This window comes from Chelonia mydas, chromosome 1, assembly GCF_015237465.2.
Source record: "Chelonia mydas isolate rCheMyd1 chromosome 1, rCheMyd1.pri.v2, whole genome shotgun sequence".
NCBI lineage: Eukaryota > Metazoa > Chordata > Testudines > Cheloniidae > Chelonia > Chelonia mydas.
The window spans coordinates 236,632,037-236,652,757 of NC_057849.1; the positions used below are offsets into that span (position 1 = coordinate 236,632,037).

The following is a 20,721-nucleotide window of genomic DNA, read 5'->3' on the forward strand; positions in this document are numbered from 1 at the left end:
AACTTTTCTATACATGATACCACCCTTCTATTAAAAAAAAAAAATCTCCAGAATAAGCAGCACCACCAGTTAAAATACCATGTCATTTTCATCCTGAAGGACAAGAGTACTTTTCAGTCTGCCTGGGCTCCCTTATATTCAGCCATTGATAGTTATCTCACATACATTAGCTTTAGCTTCTTTTTGGAGGAATGGAGGTGGACTGCCTCATAAAAGACTAATTAGCCTCTAGGTGGGGTTAATTTAATCTGACTAGTGCACTCCCCCCTCCATAAAGGAGCATACACAGTTTGAATGACCATGAAGAAGAAACTATTACTTTACAGCTGAGATGTTCCAGTTTCAGTGTTAGGGCATTTTTTCCCAGTGACTCACAAGACAGAGTGCCTGCAATATAATCTTCCTGTAGCTCTAAGTTCCCCCTAGAGTAGGAGACCTCATTCTTTTGAGGCTGCTTAGAATTTGGAATTTGTGCTGTGAGAGCACCTTCAGGTCAGAGGAAAAAATTCTGCAGCTTATTGATTCTTCATCTACTGTATCAACGGCCCATTAGGATCATCTATGGATACAGATATGATCCTAAGCAGGAACAACTCAAGCTTCATAAGCAAAATGCTTTTCAAAGCAAGATAGCAAGGGCCTGCACAACTATATCAATACTTCCTTAGGGAAGTGGAGTAGAACATAGCTACTTGTATCATAAGTTTTCCATTTCAGGTCTTTTTCCTATGAGATTCATTCAACAATATACAAACTGAAACCACTGAACTTTTACATCACAGGTTTAGAAGACTGTCTACTATATATGTACACACCTGATACATTTGTGAGCTTCACCATGCTGCATTTTTGCAATGTATTAGTGTTATGCCAAAAAAACCCCATCCCACTTACAAATGATGCATTCTAAATCATTACACAAACAGGGACTGTTGATGGAAATATTCCATTTATTATTGGTGCAGTTTCAGAGTATATTGTTTGAACAAGTCATTTTTATTGCAGCTATCAAATGTATTTGAAAGATTCAGAGAAAAAAGTGTTTACAAAAACCCCAGACCAAAAAAAGACAATTCAGAAACAATGCTGGGCATTGTTTGCACAGTTTTGCCCCCTACAGATAGCTAAGTGCATCTCAATATGTAAACAAGATGTTTCAGCTAAGCAGGGGAGCTCATCTTTGCATTGAAATATTCTGTTCTCCCCTCTAATTAAAAAAAGAAGTCCACTGCTACAAAAACATGCTACCAAAAAAAGTAGTGATGAAGGAGGAGTTCTCTGTAGTTCCAATGCATAAAGCTGTTAAGCATTTTAGGGCTACTTCAGTTAACTAGTTTATTCCACCCATATACTGTTGGATGTAATTGCTAAACCTTATGGCATGTAAATTCAAACCAAGCTGACTTATAGCTTTGTGTTTACTATATACAAATCAAACAATCATCTGTAAATAAGAGCTTTGGGAGATACTTAAACACCATAATTAGGAGGCTTACTTCACTTTGAGTGGTTAGGTGGACTTAATATACGGCACTGATGAATGGCAAGATTTAGTGTACAGTCTTTTAAGCTCCAACTGTGTTACATTTTTAATTATGGTAGTTTTACATAAATTAAACTACGATGTTTTATACAAGTGACCTACTTTTGATCCTCTATACCCTTATTTTCCCCTCTTTAAAACTATAGTTTTCTTTTTAATTACCCATTACTGGGCATCTTACATTTTAAAAAAATTTAATACTTATCTTGCCATACCTCTAATGGCAAAATTATGAAATCTTACTATAGAAAAGTATGACTTTTTTAAAAGCTGTGATACCGGCTAATTATGTGCATTCATTACTAAATATAATACTCTAGCATGTATTAAAGCATTCTACCATTAGTAGTGCCTTAAAGCTAAACTTTGTAAAGCTGTGTGTATATATTGCAATCAGTTACTAATCACTAACAAAAATAGAGTATCAGTACCGCTGTCAGCTAACAATCATCCAAATTTAGATATTAACTTAAACTAGAATGAAAAAATGGATACTTAAAACAAAAATTTAAACAAGTTATTGATGCAGTATTTATGACATGGGCAACTTACAGAAAATATTACATTGTCAACTAAAGATTTCTTCCATGCCTTAGTCTAAAGTGCAGAAAAAGACTTCTGTATTCCAAAAGTAACCACTGTTTTTATGGGTTTACTGCACAATTTTCTTAAGTAATTCAACTTTGCATGCATTTGGGGGTTGAGCTCTTACGCCGGTTGAAATCACTGTTCAGACACATAGTCGTGACTATCAGTAGGAGAGTATTTCACAGCATGGGTTTCTTTAGGAATAAAGGCTCTTGTGCAAAGGCAGTACTATTATGATGAATGTCTAAACTGATTATTAAATACAGTGCTAATATACATGGTTTTAACTGGGATAATGCAAAAAAAAGACATTTTGGTAAATAAACATAAATATAAAAAGGACAATTTAGCACTTCCAAAATGAGTTGGTTCAGCATCTTTAGTAGCCTCCTATGGTTCTTTCTCAAATTGTCTCAAACCTGCTGAAAGAGAGAATGATTAAAGATTGCTTGAAATCAGATGTTTCTCTAGCAATATAGGAGGTGGCTGTTCTGAATTAACTTGCCTCAAACCCCTTCACCTCAGAGCACCTGCTAAGGGGCAAGACAACAACACACACCTACTACTAGGCTGTATGGCCAGCTAGCACACAGGTGCTCCGTGGCTCCAAGGGTGGATGGGTAGGATCTCACACAGATACCTGCTCACATCTGGTGGCAGCAGCAGGTGCTGCCTCTGGAGCAGGTACAGGGAGCATAGTGACCCTTTCAAGGAGTATTACACAGCATGTTCCCCACGCATCGTTTGTCTGCGGCTCCTGTTCCTAGACAGATTGCCTCAGCACTTCTGCTCAACCACTGTATTCCAATTCCCAGGAACAAGGAAATGATTCTACGAGTGATGAAAGCATGGTCTACTAAATCAAAGAACGGGGAGACTGGCACTCAGGAGTTCCAATCCCTGTTCTTGATATTGACCTTCTCGCCACACATGGCTTTGGGTAAGCCATTTAGGTTGGTATTGCCCAAATTGCTCAGTGCTGGCCTAGCTCTGCTATCTGGGAAGTCAGTGATAAAATTGCCATTGATTTCCTGTGGGAGTAGAGAGAGGCCAGCACTAAGTAATTGTGAAAAGCCATCTTAATTTCACTGTAAAATAATAAGGCCCACTTAATAGGAGTGATATCAGGGTTAGTTTGTATATACTGCATTTCATCTTCCAGAGCTTTGCAGACATTGCAAGTGTTATTCTAAAACAGACTTCTAATACTGAAATGATGAGAAAAGTATACTACTTCCCTCCATTGAAGTCAGTGTTTTCACAGATGGATTGTTTTGTTCCAAATATGGGTCACAGATTTAAGGGACTCCTAATCAATTTTAATTATTTAATAGAGCACTTCTTCCCCCACTCCTCTTCCACAGAGCCTCATTTCTTCCACCTGGTTTTCCTTGGAGAGCTTTGGAATACAAGTATCGCCTATACAGAAGAGCTAGCAGAGGTTTACTAGTTCCCTTCAGCACAGCCACGACATAGCTCTCAGACAATTTATTTCAAACTTGTGACTCAAATAGGGCCAAAATAGAAACAAACATAGTTTATGCTGTGAAAAAGTACCCAGGCACTGCTGCAGCAAGAGATGGCCTGAAGCTGACAGCATTTGAACTCAACTCCAATTCAAGTCTGGGGCATGGAGGGCACTCAGCAACTCATGAGATCAAGATTTAAGAGTCAACAAGTGACTGCATGTTCATCTGTCATGAGACTTTCCGCTTGGCTGATGGTACCGTTCAGAGTCATCCTACGGATTTGTTTTCATCAGTCCTCAGGGTTTCCATTCCCAGTGGAATAACATTGCAACACTAGCCTCACTCAGCATTTAGGATTTTTTAACTAGTTTTGATGAAAACCATTCATAGACCTTGAAAGGACTATTCCCAGATGCTTGACACCTGGGAGTGTTTGACGGTCTTATTCTTTGGGCCTCAAACAGTTCAAATGGATCTCTGCAGCTACAGCAAACGCACTAGATGTGTTATGCACACAATGCTTTGCAAATATGGCTAGAGAACGGTCATCCCAAAGGAAGATTTGTGCTCATTACCCAAAAATACTTGTCAAAATTATGATCTGGGGCAATTAATTCTTCCTTTCCGTTTCAAAAATTATTTCTTGTGTGCCACCACTAATGGCATACTTTTAAAAGCTGGGTGCATCTGGATGAAATGTGCAAAAGCTTCCATTTAATAATGTACAGTACAAATTATTCGCAACACTTACCATTAGTCTCTGACTTTTTCCCCATAGCTGTTACCTGCAGTGCAAAAAAAATTCCATAATACATTTATCATTAAAGAAAGGCGTATGTAGGAAAACCACGTTCGCCAGAGTGGAAAGAAAGTCATATCTGTGGAAAGGGCCAACACAAGGTCTATGCGCCACTTAGTTCTTCAAAATAGGAATGGTACATAAGCCTTTTTCTGGCCTACTGAACATTAATGAATGAATTTTCTCTAATACTATAGACAGAAGGGGGAGATTTTCAAAAAGGCACAAAAGGCAATTAGATCCCCACCTCCTACTGAATGCTAGTCAGAGTTAGACACTTTGCCTTCTGAAAGTCTCACGTAGGGTCTTACTTCTCTATCCATTGTAGAGAGAACAATTACCTTAGAAGGAGAGGTTGCCTTTTCATTTGACTGCTTCTCCCAGAGATTACGTTTGTTGGATACATCTCCTGGTCTTAAATCCTATATTTTGCGGAGTCAAAGAATAGAAAAAAAAATACTAGTTCAGATTTGTTTTATTTAAGTGGAGTAAAGGCTGTATTGTAACTTCCCACAGAAATACCCACACATTATGCCTGCGTAAGCCCCATTCGGAATGTGTTTTCACAGATGTACACTAACCAAAAGCAGAACTTGGCCTGCAGTACCTTTACTCATAAGTTATTTATATGCTTTTTACTTCTATGTTAAATACTATGCGAGGTAGAAGAAGAGAATGGAAAGTGGTAAAAAGCAAATATGTATTTTTCACTTCCAAACCAGAGGACGGGTTATACAGCAGTTATAAGCTAGTCGTTGATCTCCTGTGACACCTTAAAAACGGAGGTCACTGTCCAACCCCAATAGGTTTAATTTTTTCTTTTTACACAGTAAGTACAGGGGAAATAACTTGAGCATACGGAATTTTTCATCAAGTAACAAGATGACACTTTACGTGATCATCCAATATACATATCCCTGTAATACAAAATCCTACCTAAGTCAATCTACAGTTCTGCTAAGATGGATCTTCTTGTAATATATTCACACAAAGGGACAGAGTAAAGGTTGGTATGGGAAATTGTTTCCCTTGGGAAACTTCAATTTTGGTGAAAAGGTTTAATTTTCTGTTGGGAGGAAATATTAAGTCTCAGGTAGGTTTGAGCTGAATTGAAATATTGCAGTTGATTGAATAGAACCAAAATATTTTACCATTTAGAAGAAGCTCAACATTACAATAAATCTGCCCAAGATGCCTCAATACTTCATGGGAGTAGTAATTTAGATGTTTCATGCCGCCCCATTTTCTCCCATGGTATAGGCTCCTTGGCTGGCCCACATCTCCCAAGATGCACTAGGCTCAAAGAATGCAGTGTCTTATGGGGGGGGTGTCACATATAGCAGTGCATCATGGGACATGTAGTCTAGCCAGACTATATATATCATTCTGTATAGACAAAGGAGGTGTTTTTTTTTTAAATGTAAACAAACTATGTAGTCTCACCCAGAGATGGATTAGAAATGCTGTAATGCAAAGGACACTGCACAAACAGAAGAGCAGGTCCTCCTGTGCATTCTCAAGTAAAGATTTTGTGATCCAACACTTAGCCATAAACCATTCTTTATGTCCATTTTAATTCTAACTACAACCTTTAAATCCATAGCATGGAGTTGAAGTGCCAGGATAACAGGAAGTGTGAGAGAAACACCCACCAGGGAAAAATAAACCTTCAACACCTCATGAAAGGTGCAAGTTCTACATTGTTCCCAGCATCCTTCTTGCCATCCCCAATGCAGACATCCTTGCTGTGCGCAAGGATTTCTGCAATAGGAAGGAAGAGCTCCCAGGTACTAAACAACAGCAAGCAGTTCATAGTCTGACTTCTCTGGCGTGTGCTTTGGCACAATGGTGATACTCTAGGATACATTAAAACTTGCGTGCAAGCAAGAAGTACATAGCAAGTGGCTATGATCACAGCTGAGCATATTTCAATCTCCAAAAGATCAGTGCAAAAACACTGTTGGTACAAGTCTCCAGAGGACTGACCACATGCCTAGTCTTCTCAACTTCATTTTGGATGGATTTGAGGAGGTGAAATAAAGACAGCCAGATCCTGGTGCGCAAGAGGGAGAGAAAAAAAGATGGTTTGGGAATTGAGACAGTCTTGATTTCCCCTTGGCTTATCCTAATAGCATTAAGAGACATGTAGGTTTACAGTCAGATCATACCTTAGAGTGAATTTTGAAAGGATTTACTTGACCAGTTTAGCAAAGAGACCCCCAATCCAAAAAGGACAGAAGGAAGGAAGGCAGGCATCTAGAGAAGTCCGCGCAAACAGATATTGAAAGGAAAGAGAGCAATCCGCTGAGAGAGAAAGAAAGATGTGGTTGAGGAAAGGAGTGGTTAGTTCTGCATTGTTTATTAATGCCCAGCTTAGAGAAAAAGAAACAAAACCCAAAAAACAAGAACGAGATTCTATGCCAATTTACCATGGTCACCATTAAATAGCTACCGCCATTATTTTCTATTCAGACACTGCTAAACTCAGATACCATGTGACCATTAGCAAATACTGATGTTTTAAGGGCAACCACTCAACTCCAAGCAACCCTACTGAAGGCAACAGGAGTGTAAATCAGAAGCACATGCTATGCTAGCAGTGATGTGGAAAGCAATTGGATTGTACTGAACATACTACACAATGTGCATAACAAGACTTTTTATAAAGTACCAAAATAAGATGAATCATTGAATATGATCCAGTGGAGGCCTTAGCCCTGCCATACCTTACAATACATGTTATTATCTCCCAATGCAGGGAAGGAAAAGGGACTGGAATTGTCGATTTCTGTTCTTTCCTCCCTGAACCGCTCTTGTTTCCCCTGCCCCTCTTGGCAGTGGCTGAACGACTTTTTTCCTTCTTCCTTCATTTGTAGCTTGCTGCCCTTGTTCCCAACTGAGTAGAAAGTTATGTGACGCTTAGAGTGAAGGCAGCCATCAGTGATCTGGACCAGGTGCTTCTTACAGGAGAGGTGAGCAATATAGACATTTGGGACAGTCTCTCTCCTGGAGTTGCTACATTAGGGATTGCTATGGCAACAAGGAGGAGACATTTGCATTCATTTTGGTGGGAAAGGGGCAGATCCAGGGCCACAAAAGCTTTCCACAGCTCTGCTGCTCCTCTCCTCTAGATTAGCTGAAAGCTATATGGTCTGGCAGCATATAGTCAAATATGGATGCAGGAAGCTTAAACATAACAGCCTGATGTGCTACTTGTATATTTACCATTTTAGGATTGGAGTCTCATTTACACCAAGGCATCTTTAGGACACTAACAGTTTGGGCATTACAATAGTTTGCCAGTTCCTCTTGGAGGCAAAATATCAAATATTTCATCAACAAGTCATGACTGTTTATTTACAGATTCATGGCAGAATACCTGAGGCTCCAAGTTAACATTCTCCTCTGTAACATGACCCCTCACAATTTTTCTAGAGCATCCATCCATGCAATTTCCAAGGATGCACCAGCTCGATGGTGAGAGCTGTTCTGATACCATCATCATCCACAAGTTCTCAACTTTAGTGCTTCTATCAGGTCAAGCCTCTGAGGAAAGAGAATGCACCACCATCCCTTCCAAGGAGCCATCTGCTTCCTGACCTACCATATTTACTTTTTATCTCTCCCCTACTGACATAAGTGCAAACTTATCATTCAGAAGCCAGTTACTGCAGTTTTACTTACAGAAGGTTTCGGAGCAGGCGATTTATTGGTGTCTGGGGTCTTAGTTAACCATTCGTTGATACGACTGGACACACCAACCTTCAGTCCAGCTGTTTCCTGCAAAGCAGTCATTTACAAATCAGCTTTTCTAGAGTACTTGTGCCTACGGGCTCTATGATTTGGGGCTTAAAAAAAAAAAGCAAAACCTATGGTTAATAAGAATTTCCCTCAAGAGACTATGTCTGGTTGAGACATAGCCTTCAATTTACAGGGCTAGCTGGTCACACCTGGCAAACAGAGTAATCATTGACTAACCCCTTGGATAGTGTTCATAAAGCTTTCATTGATCCCTGAGCATCCAGTGCTGCTTCTGCCCCCACTCCAAATTCTAAAAATAAGATCTTTAGCCTAAAGAGAAGAATGACATGGGAATTATTTCATCCAGGTTTTGTTTTTGTTTTTTACCTGGAATTTTGAAATACAATACAATAAAACTCATGCCTAAATCACCCAAGGTTAATAGAATTTCTTAAAATATATGGCCAAAGTTTTCAAACTTGGGTGCATACAGTTAAGTGCCTATATTCATATTTAGACACACAGAGCCTGATTTTCAGAAGTGCTTTCAACTCACGTTGACTTGTAAGAAGGAAATGTTGGCCTATGAATTTATAGACAAGATATGAACCTTAAATATTCCAGTGATGCTTTTAAAAAAAACCCAAAAAAACAAAAGACACCTGAGTAACTTTACTAGTAGAATTTGACCTAATAAAAACATCACAACTCCAAACTTTTTTGTACATGGCTTAAGCTCCCCAGTTACAGCTGTGTAAGATGTCAGAAGTGTGAAGTTTCAGTGACTCTCTCTTAACTAAGCCTATTATTGCAATAAGTTCCCCTCTTAGTGCCTACTGTAATAGTCTTACTGTTATTCTGTAGGCCAGTGGTCTCCAACCTTTTATAAGCACCAGATCACTTTTTGAATTTAAGTGCAACCTAGGAGCTACCTCAAAGAAAATGTAGAAACAGTAATCACACAAACCCAAACACCCTTGCCCTGCTCCTTCCAAGGCCACACCCCCCTTTCTAAGACCTTGCCCTGCTCACTCCATCTCCCCCCCCCACCCAATCGCTCACACTCTCCCATGCTCACTCACTTTCAGTGGGCTGGGATAGGGGGTTGGGGTGCAGGAGGGGGTGCAGGCTCCGGACTGGGGCTGAGGGGTTTGGAGTGCAGGAGGCTCAGGGAGGCAGTTTGGGCGCAAGAGGGGGCTCAGGCGGTTGGGGTGCAGGAGGAGTGTGGGGTGCTGTCTCCAGGAGGGGGCTCAAGGCTCAGGCAGCAGGTTGAGATGCAGGGTGCGGACTCTGGGAAGGGGCTGGAGTGCAGGAGGGGGCTCAGGGCTGGGGCCAGGAGTTGGGGTGCAAGAGGGGCTCCGGGGTGTGGATTCTGAGAGGGGGCCAGGATGTAGGAGGGGTTTGGGCTCCGGCCAGATGCTGCTTACCTCAGGTGGCTCCTGGGCGGCAGCACAGTGGGGCTAAGGCAGGCTCCTTGTCTTCTCTGTCCCTGCGCTGCTCCTGGAAGCAGCTGGCATGTCCGGCAGTGACTCCTGGGTGGGGGAAGGGCAGGTGGCTCCGCGTGCTGCCCTCGCCTGCAGGCACCACTCCCGCAGGTCCCATTGGCCATGGTTCCCCATTCCCAGCCAATGGGAGCTGCGAGGATGGTGCCTGCAGGTGAGGGCAGCACGCGGAGACCCACTGCCCTGCCTGGGCATTCCCCCCCACACACACCCCGAGCCACTGCCAGACATGCTGGCTGCTTCTGGGAGCAGCGCAGGGACAGGACAGAGAGGGAGCCTGCCTTAGCCCTGCTGTGCCAACAGATCGTTAGCAGTTGATCTCCCGGTTTGGCTGCAGGAGGGTTGGCAACCCTACTGTGATCGACTGGTCGATTGTGGAGCCTCTAATAGTGGATCTCAGTCTCAGTAACTGACTGAGATCCATGGTCAGAGGCTCCATGATAGACCAGTTGATGACCACTGCTGTACCACATGGGTAGCTGAGTCTTTGAGAATCCAGTTCTTCAAGATGCTGAGCGCCATCTATCTTTGACTTCAGCAAGACTGCTCACAGGAGTAAGGATTACTCATAAATAAGGATTTAAGGAAAGGTCCTTGGTGTAGTTCTATATAAACATGCAAAGTAGGAATATGTACCTTATTTGGTGTCCCTGGTCCAGAGGGTGATGAGAAAACATTCCCTTTCTCCCACATGCTTTTGATATTACGGACACCCTCAGCTGGGACAGGAAGGTCAGAGGGTGCTGGCTTAGCAGGTTTTGCAGTCTTTGTGCCCTGCAATAGACAGACGCTAGTTAGTGCTCAGAACTAAGACCCTGGTGCTGAATGTGTTTTAGAGTTCTGGGGCACCAGTGGAGAATAGTGTATACGTGTATTTTTAAAGCTGAATGAAGTTCCATTGATGACTATGCAAATTATTATGCAGACATAGATAAGACTCTTAGTAAAGAGAACAACTGTACTTCCAACAAGTGAGGCAAGTCAGTGCACTCCTCGTGATCTGCCCTATCATTCATGCAGATTTTGCACACATGGATTTACAAGGTTTGTGGTAAACAGTAGCCGATGGTACAGAGGTTTATAAAGTAGTGCTTACAGCTGACCCATAGTTTGATTTAGCTTGTATCTCCTTTAAACAGTTTGCCCCTTTCCTTCTATGGATTTGCCTCTGGCTGCAGCACAAATCAAGGAGGAAGGCAGCTGTAAAGGACTGATACGCTGTCTAGTGTGTCCATCCTGCTCTGTCTGGTACTGGCAGGTTAACCCTATAACTAAGGTTTATCACAAATTCCCAACAGTCGAGCATTTCTGCAAGGTGTAACTTCTGCAGGGTTACCAAAATGGAAGTCAAAATTCCCTCTTTGTTGGCAACATTCACAAATATTGTAGAATTGGTTAGGGATGTGGGGGAGTGGAGGGTCCTAACAGGTAGAGGTTGAAGAAGTTGCCTTGTGTTTTTAAGTGTAAGGGATGTCCAGCACCAGAAGGTAAGGGCCAGACTGTGACAAGAAAGCACAGGTTACATTATTGCACTGCTCTCCACCACTCCCCTTACCTCGTAGAGCAATAGCTTTATGTCCAAGCTAGGCACAAAGGACCAGATCCTCAGATGGTCTAGGTCATAGCTCTATTGAAGTCAGTGGAGCAATACCATTTACATTAGTTGACAAACAGGTCCAATGTGCCTGGGATCACAGCTACTGCTGCACCCTTGGAAATGGTACAGCCTGATCTCCCTGCTGCATGGGATCAGCTCCGCTCGCTGCTAGAGATGGATGGGGCCACAGCTCCACCCTCACCCATTCACAGTTTGGGGAGTCGAACATCTAGTTCTGGCGCTGAATCAAAATCTGCAGGCTCTGAGCTCAGAGACTGTGTCTTACACGGGGACAAAAGGGTCAGAGTGGAGTTGTAAGACACAGATATGTACTGATTCTTTAAAACTAACAGCAGCCAAGTGGACAAGGGAAATAGGGACTGGGTAGATCGTTCTAGGTGGAACCTCAGAAGGGAGAGTAAGTTAGGAACTACCATTTTGTTTATCCTCATTAAGCTCAGCACTAGAAGATAGACTGATTTAACATTATCAAGTGACAAGGCTCACTACATCCTATGTATGCTGCCCACAATCCGGCCTAATGAATAGGATGTGCGACAAGTGATTAAGAGGAAAGCACAGCCTTATGGTTAGACTACACAGCTGGGAGTTCAGAGATGTGAGTTCTGTTCCCGATTCTTCCAGAGAGCTACTGTGACACCTTGGACAAGTCATTCCTCTCTGCCTCAACAACCCATCTGTTAGATGAGAAAAACAGGCAGGTACCCAACACACAGGGGTGCTGGGGCTCAATTCATTAAAGGTTAGTAGCACCGTTTGAGACTCATCTGGAAAGTACTACAAGTTAACAGCCACTAAGGTTAAAGAGAGAAGACGGAATATTTAGTAGCAACAGAGGTCACAATTCTGACATTTGAGTCAGATAAGCCTCTGAACGTTTGTTCAAACCTTGTATGAACCACTTTGTTCTGAATCATCATCAGAAGCAGCTTTGTGATGAAGCTCCCCACATTTCTTGGATACTAAAACCTGGACTGATTAAGGCCTCCCACCCCAACCACCATCACCAATTGGGTTAATATAATTTAGTTATAACTTACCTCAATTGCACTAGTGTATTGCTCAAGTCTGCTGTCAATCTTGGAGACAATTGCTGCAGAGTGAGTGGGTTTAGCACCGCTGTTTGGAGGGGAGAAAACAGAAGCGATTACTACAATCCACACACTTTGCTGCTTTGATTTAGTCAATTACGCAGTTTATTGCTTTACCTCTTCTGAGCGGATTTGTTCAAAAACTCTGCTCGTTCTTCTATCTAGAAATAGAAAGAGAGAAGTGGTGTAACTATTTATCTGCAATGCCTGCAGCCCAATACAAGTTCAAAGGCCTGTAGTGACACGCAGCTCCAAACAGAAAACCATCAGCTTCAAATTCAAATCACTGCAGCAACATACAGAGAAGTTTGCCATTTAAGACCCTATTATGAAACAGACATGCAGGTGTGGGGGAATTATGCAGGGAATTATTATTTACCTCCTTCATGTTCTTCAGTGCTTCTCAAGATGATATATTTACAAGAGTAAGTCTCCAATGCACCAGGGGTGAAGGAAAGGGAGGATGTACAGGTCACTAAGGGGGTTGGGAGATTAGAGTCACATTATATGCCAAATTCACCCACCCCACAAAAAGCATCAGGGAAAGAGGCAAATTAAATAAGTTTAAGAGTAGACACATCAAAGTAGGCCAGATCTGGAGCTGAGCCATGTAACTCCATCCCATACATTTTAAAGAGGACACGTACACTGATTTTTTGGACTCAAATTATAGATCAAAGCATATTTTCCTTCTATACAGCACGGTCACCACAAAAAGTTTAATGAAGTCACATGAGACAAGGTCTGCTCTGCAGTCTGGGCTGGAGGAGGTCTGGCAGAGATGATGTCGTTAATGGAGTCAGCTCCAACAAATTCACCTCCTTTTACTTCTCCCTGTCAGTACTCAGCTGGACCCCACCCTACCCTGCAGTCAGCTCTGCAGCTCCATACAGGAGCAACTGCATAAACAGAAGATCTACCTGACCGTCAGTTATCCCGGAATTTGGGTTACTGCGGATTTACCAGTATCTCTATGTACTGTTTCCAAGTCATTAGTGGTGACTACTGCAGCATTTGCATCTTCAAAGTAGAAGTAATGACAACTAACTTTAGACCGCTCACTTAAATGGTTCTAGGTTCTCCCCTGCATCCTCCCTCCCTCATAGCAGTGTAAAAATATCTAACCCCATAGCATGCCTTAAGTTCAAACGCTTGGAAATTCCACAACTCAGGGCCACAGCAGCAAAGATTCAGGCAGTTCCCTTCATTGCTGAATGAGAAACTAACTGGACCAATTCCAGTTAATTTCATATATATATTTCCAGGGAACCTCAAATGCGCAGCTCTGATCTAAGATACACACTATTCCCAGTAATTGGTCTTAAAAGATGGACAAGTATTGCTTGCTCATGTCTCAGATCTAAATAAATTCCTGAAGAGAGAGATCTGCTTTATTCTGCCACTAGACATACTGTATCGCTGATTCTTTATCCAGCCACACAGTGGCAGCAACACACCAGCCAGGAGAAGGCTGTCCAAGTTCCTCAGGTTTTTCCTCTGCTGTCTTTGGAAAGGAGTCTTGACCCAAAAGTAATACAATTGACATGGCCACGGAATGGATGTGGTTAAAATGGAATAGATAGATCTGTGATATTAACTTAAACATAATCAGTTTTTTCCAACCATTATACAACGCATAAAGAAAACGATTACAGTGTTGCCCATCAGCAATGAATCCCATTTTGGAGTCATATTTTTGGTTATGGGAAACTGCTGAAAGGATAAAAGTTTATAAATACTAACATCATGTGGGCTTAGTTTTTAATTCCTATAAAGGAAATATGGTCTGAACAGATCTTGACCATGGTTCTAATCTTTTATTGGAAGAGGCCTTTATTTTCTCACTGCATTCAGCTCTAGAAAAAAGCGTGCTCTGAATAGCACTTCTAAAGGACAGAGTGTGTGTACACACACACACTGCAGACTGAGGCCTCTATTTTCTCATAAGCTCTACACAGCAGACCCCTCCCTCAGCAACATCAGTGGGTCCCCTGCATGCAGGCAAGGGGATGGTCCCTGCAGAACAGCTTGCAGGAGCAGGGCCCAAAGTAGCTAGCTAATGTGTGGTTTAGAGACTCTTCTAGCTTAGAAACTTGATGACATTGGATCCCTAGCTGAGATACCCCTCAGGAAAAGGGACCAATTTTAATGGTGTTTTCCCAGCTAGACTGGCTGTTTTCTAGAGCTTCCCTGTGTTCACTAAGGGGAGAAGGTGGATTCTATTAATCGCAGCCCTGAATACCTCTGCAAGCAGTTACTAATTCTCCAGTCTTGGTGTGTCCTGTTTCCCAGCTGCAACTGTGCCCCATCTTGACTAGCCTGAGTGAAGGATTTGGCAAAGAGGGGAGAGGAGTGGAACAATCATTGAGTGGGGGAGTAGCAAAGAGGTGGGAAGTGAAAGTACACTCCGTACACATGGGGGCTCTGTCTGCACTTGAAAGGATACCGGGGAGTGTAGCTCAAGAGAGGGAGGCAAGACTCCAGCAGAGGGCAAGGGGGAAAGGAGACAGGAGCAGAGTTAGCAGGGATCCCTCAGGACAGACTAGGCCTTTCCAGCCTGAAGAATAAAATGGTTGTTAATGAGGTTTTCTTACTCCTGCATGAGGATCTGTCTTGGCGCACTGCTTAGGAAGAGCCCAGTTTTTATTACCGTTGCATGCAGGGAAAAACCCATCTTTCAATGTACTTCAACCAAACTCAACATGCAGAGGACTATGCCACTCAACCCACTGCACTCTAAGCAAGCTGCATGCATAGGAGGAGGATTAGCCACGTACACTAAATAAAATTACAAAATAGATCTGTAAAATAAATAGGAAAAAGCAAGGTTGTTAATTGAATAGCAGAAACTCTACTGTTTCCTGTATCTGAGGCCAAACACTAAACAAAGCCTGTATGGGATTTTTAAATGCCTTGGACCCTGGTTTTGTTAAGAGGAACACCATGCAGAACATATCACAAAAGCAAGCAAGGGCTTCAAGAAATCAAAGACACCAATCTCCAGCTAAACTACCAGATGGGGAAGAACCCAGCCTGGTGTCTCAAATAAGCCAGCCCCTGCAAATCAAATATAAGAATAATCTCCATATGTCAGCATTAGAGGCCTACAGCCTTAGTAAAGGACCAACAATATAGCAACTGTCACAAACACCAGGGACCCAATCTGACAACACTTCTGCACCCACTTAACTTGACTGATGTGAGTCATCAGGGGACTCCTCACATAAGTAAAACAGCAGTTTGCAGGACCAGGACCTTAGTTAATGGAAGCTGTGCAGGCAGATGAAGGGCAATACATGACTCAACTGAGTTGGAAGGATTTTTCTAGGGTGTAACCATGCTTATACATTTCCTCTCCTTGAAGCTGTCCTGTACGAGCAGGCTTGGAGGCTATGGGGTTTTTCTACCATAGTTGTGCAAAGAAGTTGCTGAATGTATTAATGAGGCTAGAGATGCAACCTAAGGCCTATGAAACAAATTCTGCCTTCACTGCCAACCATGATGCCCCAGGATGTGAATAAGATGGTATGAGGAAAAGGTTAATGCTGGATTTGACCCCATGCATTTACATAACATTTAGGAACAGATCACCAACTAAATATTTCCAATAATGGGTTGTCTGTTTTATGTGCATTTAATTATCTTAACCATTTAGTAGACTCTTAAACTGTGTATAATAAAGGTTATCAAACCACTTCAGGTAATATGACAATAGAAATGCTACTTTAAAAAAGTGAAACAGTTTGGGGAGGGGGGGTGAGTCAGAAAAATAGTGTCCCATATAGCGTTAGCTAATGTACAGCACCCAGCTGCAGGAATCTAGCCACTCAGTTCCACTTTTGGTTCTGGCTCCCTGAAGAAAAGAGCCTGCCCTCAGACTCTTTGAGCACTAACATACACCATGGCCCCACTAGGCACCCGTCTTGCTTTCTACTGAAGTCAGTAACATCTGTGCACCCCTGGGGTAACTCAGGTAACTTACTTGAGTGATGAGTTTCAGCCACAGGCTCCCCCCTCATATTCAAGAGGGAAATAATGGGAGAGGGGGGAACTAAACTTAGAGGAGAGGTTCTTTAAAGTCAGGAGCGGTGTGGGATCTAACTCCTCCCAGTCAGTGCTCTGATGCGGAGATATTGCCTAAATAAGCAATAGTGCGCTAGGCAAAGATATGTCTTTAAAAAAAAAAAGTCTCAGGTCCTGCAAGGTCACACATCCTGGCTCTGCAGTCAGAGTGCCTTTTCAGAGAAAGCTGGCTGCCACACAATCCTCTTATCCCCCACATGAGATCTTCAGCTAGGAGCTGGAGAATTTCCAAGACTCCTCAGTTCTGTCATTGCTCCCACCCACACCCAGGCTGCAAGCTGGAGTTCCTCCCATTTCAGCTCCAAACTGGTTTTGTTTTCCTGCCCAATTGAAGATTCAGACTGCGGGGGTGGGGTTCACTGCCCAGAGGAAACTTTGTTTTCCAAGTCTTCTGGCCTTCTTCATTGCTTTTGGAAGGGACAGGACAGTTCTACGGCTCTTCCTGATACCCCTCAGGAATGGGCTTGAAGGGAAGAATACAACAAAGAAGCGTCATGCAGGACAGTTCACCCCTATGCTACAGCCCATTTGTGCCAGCTAAACTGGGAAGGACCCCAGTGCAGGTGGTGCTGTACAGGAGCGGCAGACCTTGTTTTGTGCACCCCTGTGCCCTCACAGGAAGCCCCAAGGGGAAGAGGAAGATGCAGGAGTGACAATCATGCACTGCTGCAATGGCCCACCAGGGCCTGAAGTAGTCACAAAAATCCCTAACAGAAGGAAGAGCAAGCAGCCTCTCCACTGTCCCTGAGCCCAGGATGAATCTGCCTGCATTCTCCTGGCATTTTTCCTCCTCACTATCATACATAAAAGAACCCAACCCATGTGTTCTCATCTGAGGGACTCCAGTCTACACCTACCTCAGTTTCCCCAGGGTCATGGTCATTTTCCTAAAAACACAGCTGCTAAAAAATCCTGAACACACTGCTCTTTAATTCCCTTTCTTGACTCCCCTTGCCCTCCATATTAACTTCAAACTAGGCTTCCTCTGCTCCTGCCTACACATCAGGTTCCTGTTCCTTGTATGTCCCCTAGCTCCCTTCATTTGCCAGTGATGGCAACCTTGATGCCCCTGTTGTGTTCTTGAAGCAGGTTTTACTGAAATACTTTTGTTTAACTGTTTTATCATCAACAGGTATTACTGGCTGACGTTCTATGGTCTGTGATATGCTAGGTCAGAGTGGTCTTTATAGATCTGAATCCTCACAAAAAAGTAACGAATGACATTGGACTGCATATCTTACTCAGATTCTCTAAACTATGTTGGTCTTTATGTCTCTCTAGTCAGCCCTTTGCCTGACAGATAAATGCAGCATCCATAAAATGGCACCATGCCACACCCCTTTCACACCATTTTCCTGCCTCCTTCGTACATATTGATGTGCACCAGGTCCCAGTTCAACAAGTCTTCTCCCCCTCCTCAGTCAAATCACTCCTTTGTGGAAGAAATCAGATTATTTAGCTCAGAATAAAAGCAAGAGCAAGGAGGGTGAAAGAAAATCCTGGTCAAAGAGTGATCTAGTGATCCCTACAGAACATGCAGATAAACCTACCCAAACCTCGACTGTGGAGCCTAGGAAACCAATTAGGTGATGTAGGCTAACAGTTTAGGAGGCTAATTTCAGCTGGATTCAGCAGATACACGGCTGCCCATGGAAGCCGGGACCGGTATGTTCAGGAAGTGTTACGGATATACATTTTAAATAAGAACAATTCCTGCAAAGTTAGCACAGTTGCTCTTGTGAGCTTTAACAGTCATCAATTCTCTCCCACCACCGAGACCACAGCTATTATCTCCCCCTAAATATAGTCTTTGAAATTTAACAAAGTTTGGAAAGTTTAAGCTGTCTACCAAAGATTTTTTTTAAAATGTAGCTTTACCAGAAAAGCTTTGTGAAGACTAAAAGCTGCATCTAACTCTATTAAACATTTCTCCACTATACAATTTCAACTCTCTCTCCAACCAAGAGAAAGAAATCAGTCATGGCATTTGTCAGCTAGAAACCTAAAATGCATTTCATAAAAGTCAACCAGACATCTTAACGCGCACAGGAAGAAGAAAAAGTTCAGACATAAGGAACATGCACAATGGTCTTGATTTCTAGCAGCTGGAGGCTTAGAAAGAAGCTACTAGTGCCATAACTACTGATAAACTCTTTAGTATCTTATAGTTAAGTTTAAGATTGTGTCATTGTTATTTTTAGTAAAGGTCACTGACAGGTTGCAGGTAATAAACAAAAATTCATGGAAGCCTGTGACCTGTCTGACTTTGGGTGGGAGGGGCTGATGGAAGCCCAAGTTGGGGCATTAGAGCCCAAACCCTGCTGGAGGGGCAGCACCCACCATCCACAGCAGCTGAGAGCTGCAGGGGCCCCGCTGCCACCATTGCTCTCAACGGAAATGCTGCTGAAGATCTGAGGCATATCATAACCCTGTGAGTTTACTCCTTCCTTGTGTAAAGGGCAGTACAAGTTCATAGGATGAATAGCTGCCTCCACTGAAGTCAATGGCAACAGTCCCATTGATTTCAGTGGGAGGTCAGGATTCACCCATATATTTTAAGGCCTGAAGGAACCACTGTGGTCATCTAGTTTGACCTCCCGCATAACACAAGCCACAGAGAGAGCCATCCTGTAATTCCTGCTGCAGAAGAAGTTATTCTTTCCTGCTACAAAAACCTACGTTATTGAGCCCAGCAATTTGTAGTTGGGGCTTATGTGGTGGATTGGATTTATGGTAGCCCTCTGTTCTGGGGAGAGTTTCACCCACTGGTAAATAGATTTAATACACAGTATAAGGATGTAGATGAGATGAGTCCTCTGTGGCCATGTGTTCTTCTTAAATGCTAGGGAGGAAGAGTCCATTTCTGATTCCTCTCCAGTTTCTCTAACACACATCATCACTGAAGTGTGAAAATATTAGTTTGACACTGAGAACACTAATGTTTTCCAAAGTGATATCCTCAGGAGGATATCAGAAAGGCCTCTTTTTGGACATCCTGATTATCAAGAACAATGGGTACCCTGCATTCTAGGCAATATACATACAGACTCACTAACTTTCTACAGATGGGCTCATACTGCGAAATCTTTGACCTGGATTTCAAACATTACAAGGTTTGAAGGTCTTTGGATCCACAGTTTTGGCTAAGGTCCATTTGCAAAATTCAGATTGGGATCCTTGTTCAGATTTGAAGTGTTCCCAAAATTTGGGGGTGTTTGTATACGTGATTTTAGCTTGAGTCCCTATTCTATTCTCATTCATAGACTTAGTGCAGAAGTTACCTTGAGAGATGAACCCTTGGGAGTGAAACACTTAAACGGCTTCTTATCATCTGACAAACCGTCTTCTGGCATCTTCTGACGTTTTTCAGCAGCTTCAGCCCTTCTCCTCTCGATGTCCTCTTTCAGCCTCCTCTTCTCCTCCTAAGACAGTATGAGCACTTAGCTAGTCATTTGTTTCCTTCACAAGACCACATCAACCTCAGATCCCTTAAACTCCTGGAGAAATATACAGGATTCGTGGAGAACACAAATCCTTACACCAGCCAGAAATTTCAGTGACCCATTTTAGTTCTAGCTATTTATAATGTATCTGTGGTGCACTAGGCAACCATAGTATCAAGTGTGTGTGTTAATCTATACGATCTTAATTGCCCCCTGCCCCCCCAAGACATTTCCTCCTTAACAAAGTGTACTGTCATGGCCCACTGTGTAATGAGAGACAGTAGTACATTATGAAAAATGCAGTCTTTCATTAAAGGACTGGGACTTAAGAAGTTGAATGTTATTTTTAAAATCAAGTGTAACAGTCTTAAAAGTTGTTATTGAAAGCCACACTTAACATAGCTCTAAGTCAGGATATTGACGGTAGAATGTTTTCAAGGGAATAAATTCCAGAGAAGGGATCTTCCTAGTTGCCTGAGAACAGACCCAAGAACCCCAAGGTCCCATCCCACCTCCAAGACTGAATCCTCCTTTAGCCTCATGCAAGTCACTTCTCCTCTTTATAGATCGGGAACTGTGGCACAGATATTAATACTTAGCTACCTCATGTGGGTGGTGGAGATTAATATATGCCTAATGAGCTGAAGACGAAAAGCACCACATACAGCCTAAGAAGGGCTATTACTCTTGCAGAGCTAGTGTGGGTTTTTATTTTGTAAGACATCAGTTGAACTGGAGGGCAGTCACTCTTAGTCCTATTAAGCAAGGCCTGTTCTGATACTGCAAAATGTTGAGTGACCTTCGCTCCCACAAAGTTCTTTTATGGGAAAGTAGGGAGCTCAGC

The 20,721-nt window shown here is 42.7% G+C and overlaps 1 protein-coding gene across 42 annotated transcripts in view; it reads right to left on the reverse strand.

The window, feature by feature from the left end:
- Positions 1–932: 932 nt before the first annotated feature.
- CALD1 (caldesmon 1) overlaps positions 933–20,721 on the reverse strand; it is a 237,455-nt gene continuing 217,666 nt past the window's right edge. For 22 of the 42 annotated variants that reach the window (XM_043539495.1, XM_037877084.2, XM_043539567.1 and 19 more), the window contains 8 exons: positions 19,716–19,856; positions 12,469–12,512; positions 12,301–12,379; positions 10,279–10,416; positions 8,084–8,179; positions 4,741–4,821; positions 4,352–4,385; positions 933–2,553 (listed from right to left, as the gene is read on the reverse strand). In XM_043539495.1, coding sequence (XP_043395430.1) covers positions 2,522–2,553; positions 4,352–4,385; positions 4,741–4,821; positions 8,084–8,179; positions 10,279–10,416; positions 12,301–12,379; positions 12,469–12,512; positions 19,716–19,856 — 645 coding nt within the window. In that variant the 3' untranslated portion in view covers positions 933–2,521. The remainder of the gene's footprint in view (positions 2,554–4,351; positions 4,386–4,740; positions 4,822–8,083; positions 8,180–10,278; positions 10,417–12,300; positions 12,380–12,468; positions 12,513–19,715; positions 19,857–20,721) is intronic. The other 20 variants (XM_027822998.3, XM_043539537.1, XM_037877104.2 and 17 more) reach the window with 2 other exon arrangements.